At 45.2% G+C, this 14,646-nt stretch overlaps 1 protein-coding gene across 2 annotated transcripts in view; it reads left to right on the plus strand.

Moving 5' to 3' along the window:
* Window positions 1-1,684: 1,684 nt before the first annotated feature.
* The window catches only part of LOC126557582 (RYamide receptor), a 77,572-nt gene continuing 64,610 nt past the window's right edge, over window positions 1,685-14,646 (plus strand). Inside the window, exons 1-3 of one of the 2 annotated variants that reach the window (XM_050213401.1) lie at window positions 1,685-2,376; window positions 2,469-2,582; window positions 3,765-3,963. In XM_050213401.1, coding sequence (XP_050069358.1) covers window positions 1,685-2,376; window positions 2,469-2,582; window positions 3,765-3,963 — 1,005 coding nt within the window. The remainder of the gene's footprint in view (window positions 2,377-2,468; window positions 2,583-3,764; window positions 3,964-14,646) is intronic. The other variant, XM_050213410.1, reaches the window with a different exon arrangement.

Here is a 14,646-nt window from a genome sequence, read left to right on the forward strand (position 1 = left end):
TTCAGTGGCATACGGCAGGTTTCTGCGTATTGTGTCAGGATGCGGCACACCAGCCAACGCGTGAAAGATGCGTCACTAAGGGGTTTTAGGCTGGAGCCGGGAAACCAAGAAGAAATTCACAACCATCGTTTGTGCGCGCTGGGGTTGAACGGTGTGCACTGCTTCCGGGATGCTTAGAATAGTTCTAAACAGCGAAACCACTGCGAGCAGATAACGTGCGATGTAGCTCGTTAGTATGGTTGACGGAAGCTTGATAAATTGCTGACAAGCATTCGCTTCGCTCATTCTTTCCCGCCTATAAGAAGTAAGGCTGTGATAAGGTACATTTCTTAGACTTTGATTGTGTTCGGGGTATTGGAGATGAAGGTCAATAAGAAGCTGCTCTCGGGATGCAAAAAGCCTTGAAGCTAGGCCAACCAAAAACCGAAATACATCATCAACATCCAGCCAGCATCACAAATGGGGTGCCTCCGGCCGAATAGCTACTTGCTTGCTTCTGTGGCGTGGTCGATCAGTTTCCGGTAACACCCGAAAGCACATAAATTTAATATGCTCGATAATGCGCCGGAGCAGGGTTAGGTAAACAAGGAACAAACCACCCTCCGATCATACGCTGCCAACAATCCCCGCAGGCAGCGAACTAATCGCGTTGTTTGGGTTCCGGTTCTTGTATTTTTTTTCCCCAATCGTATGGAACCTGAACGCACATATTGGGCGTCCAATACTTAACCTCACTATTTTCTAGTGAGGTTTTTCGATTATGGATACCCGATTCATGGTGTGGTTGTGTCCTGCTGGGCGTTGGAGCGATTGAAGCGGCGTGATATGCAGAAGAAAAGAAAAAAAAACCGGGCCAAAGTACACTAGCAAGCTGTAGGTCAAAACCACTTTCGATCGATTGTGTACATGTTGGCGCCTCTGTTTGGAGGACTTCTGTACCCGGGGATGCAAGACACGGCTCCAAATTTCGTGGCTAGTCCTACGAAAAGAGGCCAGTAGGGGAGAATGTCCTTCTATAATTCACACACAATACAAAACCCACAACCAATGATGGGATCCGTCATTATTCTCCCTCGGCGATAACATTCATCTTGACGCAGAGTGACAACTGGACTTCACCGGGACACCGAGCTTTGCGACAAATTTGCTCCCCATGTCAAGAGGTTAATTATCTGCTAATAGCTGTTCTGTTCTTCACCGCCCCCTTCTTCCTCCCAACGATTGCTCGCCATCGCCAAGGCCAACACAAGAGGAATGTCAGGACGAAGAAAGAAAGAAAGAAAAAAAAACTCCCCCCCCAAACTGTCATTACTGTGTCTGTGTTTGTGTATTGTTGTGCGTTTGTTTATCAGCCGCCTTTATTCCGTCTCGTAATGGGAACCATTTTCTTTGCTCTTTCTTTACTTCCATACTCTGAACCGCAAAACCTTCCAATACGGACGGTAGCAATTAGACGAGTCAGGCGAAGCGCAGTGACATCCTTAACGTGATGATGATTAAAATGATTTAGAAAGCAGCCCAGTGCGGAGCGTCAGCCTCAGCGTCCAGTACATCTGTGTGTTATTGTTTGCCGACCACTGTATCCGAACTCCAGTAGAAGCTCGCCGGGAAAGTACAACAAAATCTGGAAGTATCTGATCGCGGGACCGTGAGTGTCCAGCCAGCGTCCAACAGAACCTCCACCATGATATCACAGGCGATACAGTACGCGGATTATTTCGCCCGCACGATGCGTAACGATTCTTCCGGCCCGGGTGGTGGTGTTTACGCCGGTGGTAATGTGACCGGGATGGGCAGCGGGACGGGCAATGGGTCCAGCGTCGGTACCGGAACGGCGTCCGATCTGTTCGATATGTACGCCCGCAACTATCCGTATGTGTCGTCGACTGAGGAACAGAACTATATCGAACATCTGAGCGACAGTTTGCGCAACCAGTCGGCTGGCAATCGAAGTTACGGCGGGTACGACTACGGGCTGGAACCGATTCCACTGGCCGAGTGTAGCAATGCGTACTCGGCGGGACCATACTTTCAGCTGACCAGCTACTTCCTGTACATTACGATCTTCGTGACGGCCGTCATCGGTAACTCGATCGTGCTGTTTATCGTCCAGTCGAACCCACGGATGCGCACGGTGACAAACTTCTTCATCACAAACCTGGCGGTCGGTGATCTGATGATGACGCTGTTCTGCGTACCGTTCACCTTCATCTCGCTGTTCGTGCTGCAGTACTGGCCGTTCGGGTTGGCGATGTGCCGGTTGGTGAACTACACGCAGGCAGTATCGGTGCTGGTTAGCGCGTACACGCTGGTGGCGATCAGTGGCGATCGGTATATTGCGATTATGTGGCCGCTTAGGCCACGCATCACGAAGACGTAAGTTGCTCGTTTGGTAAAATTGCATACCTTTAGGCTGTACGGAAAGCGTTCGCTTCTATTCTCTTTATATTCTTTCCACTCTTTTTTAGCTGCTCCAAGTGCTTGATCGGTATTGTGTGGATCATCGCACTAATTACGGCCGTCCCGATCGCCATCTTCTCGAAGCTCTACTTTCCCACCGATTGGCATGAGCAGTGTAACGTGTAAGTATACCCGCCAGATGCAATTTTCCCAACGTTATCCTGAGAATAGTTTCTACCAAGGAAAAAGAAAGGACGCCATTTGCCCGTTGAGCCTGATTGTCATTTGCTTCTAATGAATAATTCCCATTCCCAACCACCTAAAGAGGTGCTCCAGTCCGGCAGGACAGGACAGGTGCCCGTTTTTCGCTGTGGAAACCGCGTAAAATTTGCATATGAATGAAACCTCATCTGCATAACATTTGCCGCATCGATTCTACCTCTCCGCCGCTAAACCATGGGCGATCCGGGGTTTCGCGGTTCAACGATCCGAGATAAAACAAATTTTGGGACCCTCCAAATGTTGCCGCAGCGCCTGACTGGGTGGTACGTGCGGTGGTACTATCAATTTGGTACGCTCGCTAGCTGTCACCGTTAGCTACAAGTTAGCTCTTAGAACAAAGGAATTACCATACCAATTAACATCCTCGCACACGTTTGTGTTTGCGTCCTATGACCACGCACAACTTCCCGCGTGAACCGAACATCAAGTCCGTATGTGTTTTGTCCGAAATTAATAAGTCTTCTGCCAGCTGCGTTGTCAAAGGCCGGGCCACCCCTCTGCCCTGCGCAACACCACGCTGCTTCGCCATAAATCCCGAACACCGACAAAACGGTTTCGGTGAGGTGATTTTATTGTCCCGAAGTGCTGCTGATTATGGTGGTTTTATGAGCTGACACGGGTAAAGGATTGGCTCGGCAGCCCGACGGGACCGGTGTGACACGGTGTGTGTTTTAGGCTGTCATAATTGAGACACGGCACACGGCACACTTGGGTAACTGAGTTTGCGAGACCAGAGATGTCTGCCGTGCTGGTAACCGTGGAAACATTAGAATTACATTAGGATTAACAATTGTTTCTACAGGCGGCAAATAGACTACACACTGGACACAAGACTTTGCCGCTGTAGAGGGCGTCGAGAAGTCATGGTCCCCCGTCGGACATCCGGAGGGTCCTGGGAGGGTTGCTTCAAACTTTTTCTACCTTCCATATAACCTCTAACCCAAACTCTAACCCTAACTGCAATAAAATGACTCCAAACGTTCACACAAAAAAGCCACCCCCCCTCCCCCCCCCCCCCTTTTTCGCTACCAGCTCACACTATTTTCCACCATTCTGTTTATAACCTACCAAATTTCCCGCAGGCCAATCTGTGCGGAAAAATGGCCCTCGCCGGAGCAGGACGACTACTACACAATAGCGCTACTGACCACGCAGTTCATCGTGCCGCTCGTTGTGCTGATCTTCACCTACACACGCATCGCGATTGTTGTGTGGGGCAAACGGCCACCGGGCGAGGCAGAAAATTCGCGTGACCAGCGGATGGCTAAATCGAAGCGCAAGGTAAGTGGAAAATTTTGTACCACGCCGTTCCCGGTGGACGCGTGACCGAGTGCGCCTAAATGTAGGCTAAACCGATGTCTTGCCGGTGGCCGCCTAACATCGATTGGGAAATAGATCCCCTTAATTAATTTTTACGACTCCTTACCGTCGTGGGCTGGACAGGATTGTGGAAAAACTTTCATTGGCCAGTATCATATCCGTGGGGCGAATCGCCAGTTTCATTATTTTCGTAGTTATGTCCTGCTACATCGATATCTTAATGCTTTTTTGCTGAACAAAATTCCACCAGTTCCACTAATGCCAAAAGATTAATGTCAATTTCCATGAAAAAGAAATCAGCTTCATTAGAGCAGCGAGTGCGTTCGGGCGAGTTTGAATCGACTGTACATACATAAATTAAGTAAGATACACACGATTCCCCTTCAGCACGCGGACGTTTCATGTGAGTGAGCACAAAGCACCATTACAAGCGGGATAAGATTTAATGTCTTGCTTCATTACACTTGAAGCGCTCAATTAAATTCACTGCTGTACCACCATCACTCCCATCCGTAGCAGTCTGATTTTCCACCTGTTTTGCTGCTTGGGGAATGGAAATCGAAGTCAACAAAAAAAAAAAAAAAAAACATTAGGTTTACCATTTTCAATCGGAATCGTTTTCTTTCTTCTCCGTTGTTTGCTTCTTACCATACGCCACCAATAACGCACACTCAATAGTACACACTTCACGGTAGGTTTCGGATTATTGTTTATGTTTCTGGGTAAACATGCACTCGGTTGGGCATGGAAGCTGTGGCAAAATAAAAAAAAAAGAAGTTTGCTTACAATGCTGAATATCGACGATTTGAGCGGGAGGGGGGGGGGGTGTTGGTTTGCGGAAATGGTCCGTAGCTGGACGGACAAGGAAATAAAGGTGAAAAGTGGGTCAACATAGGCGTATGAAGGTTGTGGTCAATATTGGAGGGCATCCATTATACTTCTGGATGCTGGTTGCTCGGGAAAAATGATCTAAAAGCGGCCTTGTACGCTCAGACAAAAGTAATAAAATGAAAGTAAACATTCAGGGCTGGGTGAGATCGTTCCAATATTTTCGAAATTTTTTATCCTTGAAATTAAAAAAAAAAATTTAACCACTTCGACCTTGAGATATGCTGGAAACTTATAGTTATAGTGGGAATGACTTACCTGGAATTGCCATTCTCCTAACATGATCAATTCATAGGAGCCTGGCAACTCTGATATGTTGCCTAATAATGAGATACAGCTCGTACAGTTCTCCAAATTGTCTCTCAAACGAACGGCTAAAAGGATTTCAGATCAATTGTAAACAGAGTCCTTACTTCAGGAGTCGTTTCTTTTAAGGTGGAAGGCATCAATTTGTATATCAAACTATGCAAGAAGAAGGATTTATTCATAAGGCTGCCACCATTTTGACTTTTGTTGGTACTTCAATAAGACGAGGACTCTTTCATCCGTTGGTCCTCAAGTTGATGTTGTCTTTTGCACCGATGAGTTTCAGGTTATCGGATGGTTCCTCTATCATCGTCTCTAGGATTTCTCGAGGTGTTGAAGATCTTTTCAACTATCTCTCGAGGTGAAGGACAAGCTGACCTTGGACCCATTAGATATTGAGGCCTCTGGCTACAATTGGCATTGCGACATTTAATTGATCCGTTGGTTCATAAGATGTTTATGACGTTAGTGAAACACAGGGTCTCTTTGTCATAGGTCCTTGGTGACTGTAAATTGGTGGCGCAATTAGTCGTGATGTTGGATATTGTCATTGGCAAGCTTAGCCCGGACTCTCAAATACTTGTGATATGGGGCGTTTCAATCAATCTGCTATACTCTGCCTTTTCCTTCAAGATTTCTGGAGACAATTTTAAGCATATTTACTTCATACGTTAGCCATATTCGTTGGTATGATTCACTGAGCATCAACACAAAATTATTTTACTTCTTTTTCAAGATGGAGAAAGCTCCCAGATCTACCCTGGAAGATGAATTTGGTGTAGATGACAAATATTCTCCTTCCTTTCGCACGAGATGGAAACTATAGTTGAGGAAGAAAATCGGATGTGTTCTATTTCTGCAACCCCAAACAATTTCTCAGCTTCCGAAGCGAGCTCGGCAACGGCCGAGGCCAAGCATAAAACATCTTTTGAGTGGGGTATTATACGTCGCTAACAGGGAACAGTGAATTATGTTACAAAGGCATATGAAAACGGAAATATAGAAGACATATGAACTCGCCTACAAAGCCGCACTGTGAAGGCGTGAGGCGTGGCGTAAAACCTCGGCTTAAACCCATTAATCACACTCACACCTATTTATTTTTTTTTTTTGCTGTTGTCTGGTTGGGGGCAAAGCACCAAATTTCGGTAAGCGGCTTACCGACGCACTGATCCCCAAACTGCCTCCGGGAGGAGTGATTTCACCTGTGCGTGTATTTACTCTCTGCTTCTTTTCTCGAGGAGCAATACGCGTACAGCTATTAGGTTCCGGTTACTAATGTGTGACACCGCGACGAATTCTCGCACATCGACGGGAGGGTGGATCATCTCGTGGGTTGTAGATGGCGGTTAGGATGCTGTCAAAATGTGGAACCTTCTTTGTGGCTTGCTCACGCCGTGCGAAGAGACGACTTTTTGCGCCCGGTGGCACGCCACACTGCGTATGATGGAGTGCACAGTATCGTTCCATTTTTCTTTCTTCACGAGATTTTCTTGGAGTTGCTTCTTTGTTAGAATCTTGTTCATTAATGGCTTTCTCCATTGCCTGTCTCAACGGTTCTCGATTGCAGCCAACCTTAAAGGGAACGATGCTCTTTCGTGATAGTCGAAAGGGCTTTTCCGGATTCTATTGATGAACAGTTTATGTCACAATGCGTAGCCAAGAACGAATAAAATAATTTTCCCAACTTTCGCTTGGATACCGTAAGCAACCCGTACGAACGAAGGCAAAAAGACAAGCGCTCAAAAATACCTTAAAAGTTAGATTTTTCTCAAGTCCAACCAAATGGGACAGCGAAAGGATCAACGGTGTGCAGTTCACATCGTCATTCGCTTGCAAAAAATGGACAAACACGCAAACAAACAAAATCCCGACGAACGAGGGATGCTGGGGCTTGAGTTTGGTCCTGGTGGACAGTGAAGAAGTGGACAAAAATAGAATTGAAATTAATTTTCAATAATTCGTTACACTTTCTTTAGAATCGGGAGGCAAGCTGGAAGGGATGGGAGCGTCGTTCTTGTGCGCTGATCACTAGTCGAGCAGAAATGGAGGGAAAAAAAGTTGTTCTGTTTGCGCCGTTGTCCTTCGTATTTTCTGTTTTTGTTCTGAAATTTGACATTCTGCTCCTCTGACATTTTTAGATTTTTAGGTTTTTTTTATCTACCTATCCAATATATCTTTAGATATCAATAATTTGCCATGAAATACTTAGGTTTTTTCCTTGCAACCTCAAGAATCTGGGACTTGTCGTGTTAAAATAGGCACTGCCTATACTGGTGTACACGTGATCAAGTCCTTTGGTCCTTATAAATAGTACCATAGCATCCTAGCGGTCGGATGCTCAGCTCGTCGAGGTTGCTTCTATTGAACGGTGATCCACATTTGTTCAGTAAACCACTCTGCTTCAGGAACTTTGGGTACTTGCGGTGGTACGTTGCGATCAAAGCCGTGTGTCCTACGTTTCTTGGTAGAGTGATCCCAATTAGTATGCCAGATCCTACAGACGATACAGTCTAAGGTTGCGCCAGTTTCACAAGGACTTCTGAGGCACTCACCGTTGCTCCGTTGCTTAATGGCTAAAATCTTCATCATACTGTGAGCATCATTTAGGCTCATGTTGCACATCCAAGAATCTAATTTCCACCATTCTTGTCGAGAACTGTGAGAACCATCGGCGATGTCTATCGACTTCGGATCAGGTGGTACTTCAAGGCACAGGCACAAGGCCCGCCACACACTACTTTTCTCAAGGTAAGCTCCAGAATTGAGCTCTTTATTGCAAAGAGAAGAGACGGTGTGAGGGACCCCGTACAGCTATAAATTACCAAAACATTGTCCTTCTAAAAGGATGTAAGAAGCTTATCAGCAGGAAGGTGATCTAATTAAAGGTAAATTTGATCCTACCGTACAAAGAGACGCACATGATTGAACAAAGCAATATTGTCTGTGCTTCCCGCTTTTTTTATTGCTTTAATACTCCTAATAGTATGCAATTTTCACAACAAAACGCTCCCAAGTTGACCTTGTTACGCTGTTTTCAAGCAAGCTTGCTAGCTAATCGGGGTTTTAAGGCACAAAACCGACACAAGGAGTTACTTTTCCTTCTTTGCTGCTCCGAAGAAAAAAAAAAGAAGCGACGCGACGCGTGCTTTGCGTGTTTTTGATCAGGCCAAAAATGCAAACAAAAACCCCGTACCGGGGAATGGTTTATTAAATTTCTATGTTAATGACTTTTTTGGCACGGGTGTTTTGAACGGGTGGGGAAAAAAGGCAACAAAATGGCACCTTTTTCGGCAGTGTCTGTACATCGATACCGATACAACGGTCGGGCTTTTCTCTTCTGTAATTGAGGAGGGAAATTGGTGGATTTTTTTTCGCCCATTTTTTTTTTTCGATGGCGTAGTTGACAAAGGATGAAGAGGCATCGAGATTCGATTCGTTGGCGATGTTCGGCTGCTTTGGGTTTTGTGATATGCGAAAATTCCGATATCACGTAACGAGCGTTTTCAAGTGTGTAAGTGAATTTTTCTCCACTCCAAGCAGGCAGGCGGGACAGCGCTGTGTGTCACTGTGGGGAGCAAAATTGAAGGATATTGTTGGCAGTGCGCGACACACACTGTTACTTGCCTTTCGTGGTCTGGCAAGGATAATCTGACGGTACGAGAAGTAGGGCGCTGGGAAACGTGTTTGCGAGAAAAACGTGAAAATGCCACTCTAGGGTGAGCTTGGGAGGGATGCAGCTTTTCCTTGATACACAACCCAGCTGCAAGAAGGCGACGGGCAAGAAGGCGGTAAGCTTTTGTTGACAATGGCACAGAAAATGGGTGTAGAGTGGATGAACAGAGAGCGTGAAGAAAAACGAATAAAAAATGATCGAAAACTCACAACTGTTTCTTCGTCAAACAGCAACAAAAGAAGAAAAAAAAACAGCTAACATGAAAAACGTTGACCAAATGGTGGAAAATCTTTTACACACAGCCCGAAAAGTAGTACAAGCTTGGTTGCCCGTTTTGCACCATGTTTTAACCTTTCGGTTTGGTTCTTTATTTCGCTTTCGGTTTATTGATGGACCAGCATATGGGGCTGATACCATATTCGCCAGTAATGTGTGTTGCACAATTGCCTTTTCTGCTTCGCTCGCTTCGCCGGTTAACAGCCCGATTTTCATTGCACACGGATTTGACCAATTTTCTAGCTGAGTTCGTTTTTTTCTCTCACTACTCTCTACCATGAACGATTTAAAAAAGGCGACTAGAATAGGGCACACATACACACACAAACATCCTTCCACAAGCAAACATCTACACTAACAGATGGTGGAACCTTTTGGCAGGTTCAAGCGATTGGCTAGAAAAGTGTTTCCCTTTCTTAGTTTTGAAATCCGGCGCTGTTGCAAACCGGCTAAGCGATCTCTTTCGTCTGCCCTTTTTTTACTTCATTTCTTTCGCAAAGCACAAAAATCGTGTAAAAGCTGATGAAAACCAACACTACCCACCCACGCTAGGCTCCTTAATCGAACGCCCGTCCAGTGATTACAGGATGGGTTTTATTTGACGTTTTATCCTTCCGCTCGCTGTCTTGCTGTGTGTATCTGTATGAGTGAATGTCGTTAGCAAAAGGAAGGAAGCAATGGTTCCGTACTGTACTAACCGTCTAGCGAAAAGCCAAACGGGGATGAACGTTAGTGGGTGAAGGTGGATAAAACAAAATTTATCGACACGAAGAAGAAGGGAAGGTTATGCCGGTGAAAATTAGCGCTCAAGCTCAAAAGACAGTTCGAAAATGTAACGACTTTCCCATCAAAGCCGAAATCCGCTACCTAAATCGGGGCTTACGGGGTTAGTCGAGATGAAAATAGAACCGGTGCTTTTGTACGGATTTTACTTTTTTTTGAAAATGTTGGGCTAGAAGGTGGGCGACCCCTGCATTTTGTTCATTCTTTAAAATTTAAAAATGGTTTTTGTTGTACTTTTTTTTAGCTCATATTCATGGTTAATTGGAGCAGATTTTTTAAACGTTAGCAAATAATAAAATAAAAAGTTTTAAAATAAAAAATCAGCTTTTCATTTAGCAAAATGGCTTGAATAAAATTATCACAGTTTTTGAAAAAAAATGTCTGTGAAGTTTATGGTCAAACAAGAAAAGTATATTTCAACAAGAGGAAGTATATTTCACAAAAACAACAATAACAAAACAAAGCTAACAAGGACAAACCTGCGTGTGTCAGTCGCAGGCAAAACTGTAAAGGGGTAAAAATCCATTCATTTGATCATTTTGCATATCACACAACATACCTTCAATGCGCCGCTTTGGTTTCAATTATGGGATTTTGGATTTATTAGAGGAATTATTACTGTGCGAGCTACCTCTGGTCAATAAGTTGTACAGTGTTTCTCAGGTCACAGAACAAGTGTCTTCATGTTTAAAACAATCCACGATTTTGACAGCACGGACCATCCGAACAGGCTGCGTCTTGTTGTTCAATCTAAAATTGTATATTGTTTTAAAAATGGAGACACTTGTTCTATGACCTGAGAAACACTGTAAATTGACAAGAGTCTGGGATTTGTTTTGAACAACAAGCTAAATTTAAACTATTTGTCAAAAGATTGCAAATTTGAATAAAAACAAGAAAAGCATTTGATTTACTTATTATTTCGCGTTCTGATACAAGGAATAAAGGAATAAAAACTTGATATTGCATACCTTTAGGCGCATTTGAACGCGCCACGCTTCAAATGTGGACGCCCTCCGGAAAGGCCTCAGAATTCCTTAACCTACTGATTGATTCTTTTGCTCAATAATTATTCAATTATCAGTCAATGCAAAATTCATTTAGTTATCGACATTAAAATAATGCCGAAAAACCCCTGCACCAAAGGACTCTCTGTTGGTAAAACATCCGCTTAGTCAATTAAGAGTTGCCTTTTTTTTTGTAAATTGCCGTCTCCTCTAATCGATTTCTTTTTCGTTGTGTGCCCTTTATTTTTTAATAAGACAATTTTCACTCCACCGACCAACCGGACAGCGGATGTCACGGATAAAGGGATGCGAATATGAGCAAACACAGGCACACACACACACACAAAAAAGGCCCTAACCCATCATTTTAATAATCTCACTTGCGCTACCCATTAGTAGCGGTGCGACCCGATCCCGATTTCTTCGTGTTCCGATGGTTGGTTAAAACAAACAAGAATTTTTGCCAATTTTTCCTTCAACATGGGTCTAATTTTTCTGTCCTTCGTGCGTGCTCGCTCTCTTTCTCTCTTACGTCAGACGTTCAATTATCTTGACCGAAACAAAAAGACCCTAGGAAAGCCGGTATGAGGTTTCGGTTGTGCACCGAACGGGAAAGTTATTGGAAGTAATTACTTTTTAACCAAATTGTTTCGAATTCGGGACGCCTCAAGTAGTCCAGCCCGTACGGCTGGAGGGCGGATGAACGGGGTCGTGTGAAGCTCGAAAAATGGGGAAGGTTGGGTTGGGTTTGTTTTGGCATTTCTTTTTTTTTTTTTTTTGGCCTAGCACGGCCCATGTACAGGCCCCAAGTTTGCCTTTTGCTGTCCACACCTGAAACTGAGTTGTCCAATCGCGACGTCGAAAGAACGGGAACGATGGTGAGCAAATTTAAAACAGCTGCAACTGACGATCACTTCGATTGGATTCCACTTGATTAGAGTCGAACGCTGGTGGTGTGACGCTTTTCGGTGTGGAATTTTTCCGCACCCGCAGTGAGATGGAAAAATGGCCGGCCAGGAAAGGCAGGTAAATTGTTCCTATCTCTATCTCCCTCTCTCTCTCTCTCCCGCTATCTCTTTTTCTCTCTCTCTCGCGCTCTCTTTCCTTTCCTCGATGGACATTCATTTTCATCTATCGATTACATAAATCTTGGATTAGTACCGACCGATTGAAGCGCGCCCGTTTCGCCCGTACCGTTTGTCCATCTGGACGGATACCAGTTACCAAGGGGATGAACATTTGCCGACTCCGGGCTAGCACCAAGCGGGCAAAACATCTTTCACTTCCAGACTGCTACCCAGCTGCTAAATCTCATCCCATTCCAATCGCCCACCGCTTTTTTTTTCTGTACGGTGAATGTACCGACCCAAACCGTCAGTATTCGTTGGCGTGGGTCATGTTCCCCGTGATGAGCAGCGGGCATGGTAAGCCGCTGTTGTTGTCGCTGAGTATCGCTTTACGTCCCGAAGGGTTTCGGGCAAGAAAGCAGAAGCAACCGAAAGGAAGAAGCAGAAAGAAGTAGAAGAGAAAAAAAACGATCATTTGTGCAAATAATCAGCCACTTACGATTGGTCACGCTACATTGTGACTTTTGCCATTACGCTGCACGTCTGCAAGAGGTGACTTCTAATGCCCCGGGTGCGGAGGCGGTTTCTGTTGGTGGTGAGTGGTGAATAGATTGTTGCATGTTCATTAAAAGCGTGCTCTTTCTTGCTGGTTGGCTGGATGGGAAAGTTTGATAATAACTCCCAGCGCGTTGGTAGCAAGAATGATGAATAACCTCTGGTGCGCCTAAAAGTAGTCAACACGCATGCATTTGGGACGTCTTTTGCAAAACTTCTTCAACTTTTTTTCGTCTTTTGCTGCTGCTGCTTTGTCGCTGTGTGGGAAAAACTGAGTGTGGAAGAGCATGGAACACGCTACCATCGCTCATAATGCACCATCTATAGCTAGATCGTGATTACTGACACAAGGGGAACCACCACCCGGAGAGTCCCAGATCTGGGACTCTGGTACAAAAGGGTGGATATTTTAGGGAGTAAAAATCGAAGAGATGTATTTGGTTACAATGATTATGCTTGAAGAATCGCTAACGGCTAATTATTTTGCAAAATAGTTCTAGGGATGGCAACTTCGTCTAGTTAAATAATGGAGTCTTATCCGTATTTGGATGGTAATTCCTGAGCATCGACACAAATATTGATCTCCAAAGGTTTCTTCTACTCTGTCCCACTATGCGAGTGATATCAGCCTAACCCTTTCAACGAACCACGTAGATAGATGAAGAGGGATAGTAAGGGAGGGAGTGGCGAGGGTTCGGTTGGAGCAAGACCACCATCACGCGCTGGTACCATCAATAAACCCCACCTCACCACATAACTTGTTCCACACGTACCGGGGAAAATTCGGACCCATCCGATCGGTATCGCTGACGGTCACACGGTGTGCAACCAACACGATTACTGCCACATGGCACATCCGCGACAAACGGTTTCGAAACATTCGAAAGCTTCTTGCGGGAGTGCATTACCGATCGGTCACCTTCGAGCATGTTTCGTAACGTTAGGGAGCGAAAGTACCATTTGATTGGTAAGCAGCTCACTTCGCAATTTGCTGCAGGCCTAATGCATTATCCAGATAACTCTAAGCGGCTAAGCTTATAATGTTGTGCGACGGAAATGCGTTTTTGCTGGTGTGATGTCTATCAAAATATGGGAATAATAGTTTAACACGTTACCAGTGTTTATCAGGTGAAATAGAAGGAACTAGTCAACTTCAGATGTTGGAGAAATCGAGATCAAACAAGCATCAATTGCTTGATGCAAGTCTTAGAATTTTTTGGATGTGAGGACTCACAAAAGCCTTCTCAAAAGCAGGATTCTTTCAAGGTCCTTACTACTAATTAAGACATTAAACTCTTAACAGCACTAGCTAAGAACGAGGCAATTTGGAGCTGTTTTTTTTTTGGTTTTACCCATTCAAATTAATAACACTCGCGAATTTCCTACCAACACCTACACCGCAAGGTTCTGGATGGCATCGACGATAGGCGAGCCGCGGTGTTTGACGTGGGCGAGCTAATTGATTTGGAAGCGGGAGCAGACCTTTGCGCGACACGTGCCTGCCGGGCGGAAGCATCTGCCGTGTAGTTTCTTTCCGCATCCGCGAAAGCCTTGTACTTGGTAGTAAATTGTGCGATCGGCCCGAAAGTGCCAGCCGTTACCTCGTTATGTTGGCTCCGTTACGCACGGAAAAAGCGCCTCCAATAAGCGCCTATGCTAATGATATGAATCACAAATCGAGAGCGACGTAGCACACCGAAGCAAGGTTAGTGGAAGCAGTGGAAAGAAATCTCCCAATACCCACGCACCCGTTCGACGCAACAGTAGACGGTTGGACGTTTTTTTTTTTGTTATTTGGAGCATTGCCCGGCGTCTTCATAAATCATTGAAATTTTAATAAGATGGCTTATATCCCAGCAGGAGCGCCTACGGCGATCTGGCTTTTGGGACACTCGCTTTAAGCGTCAATCCCAGTCCCGGATCCTTTCCAGTCCATCATCCATCATCCGTCAATCGTCAATCGGGTTGCGTACCACTTGCTGGGTCTTTCTCCTGACGCTCCTGACGAACGGGTTGCCACGGACGCACCTAACCGACCGACTGGCCTTTATCCAGATGGCCCCGGCTGGCCGCTGTTGCTGGTTAC

Source organism: Anopheles maculipalpis, chromosome X (assembly GCF_943734695.1).
Source record: "Anopheles maculipalpis chromosome X, idAnoMacuDA_375_x, whole genome shotgun sequence".
Taxonomy (NCBI): domain Eukaryota; kingdom Metazoa; phylum Arthropoda; class Insecta; order Diptera; family Culicidae; genus Anopheles; species Anopheles maculipalpis.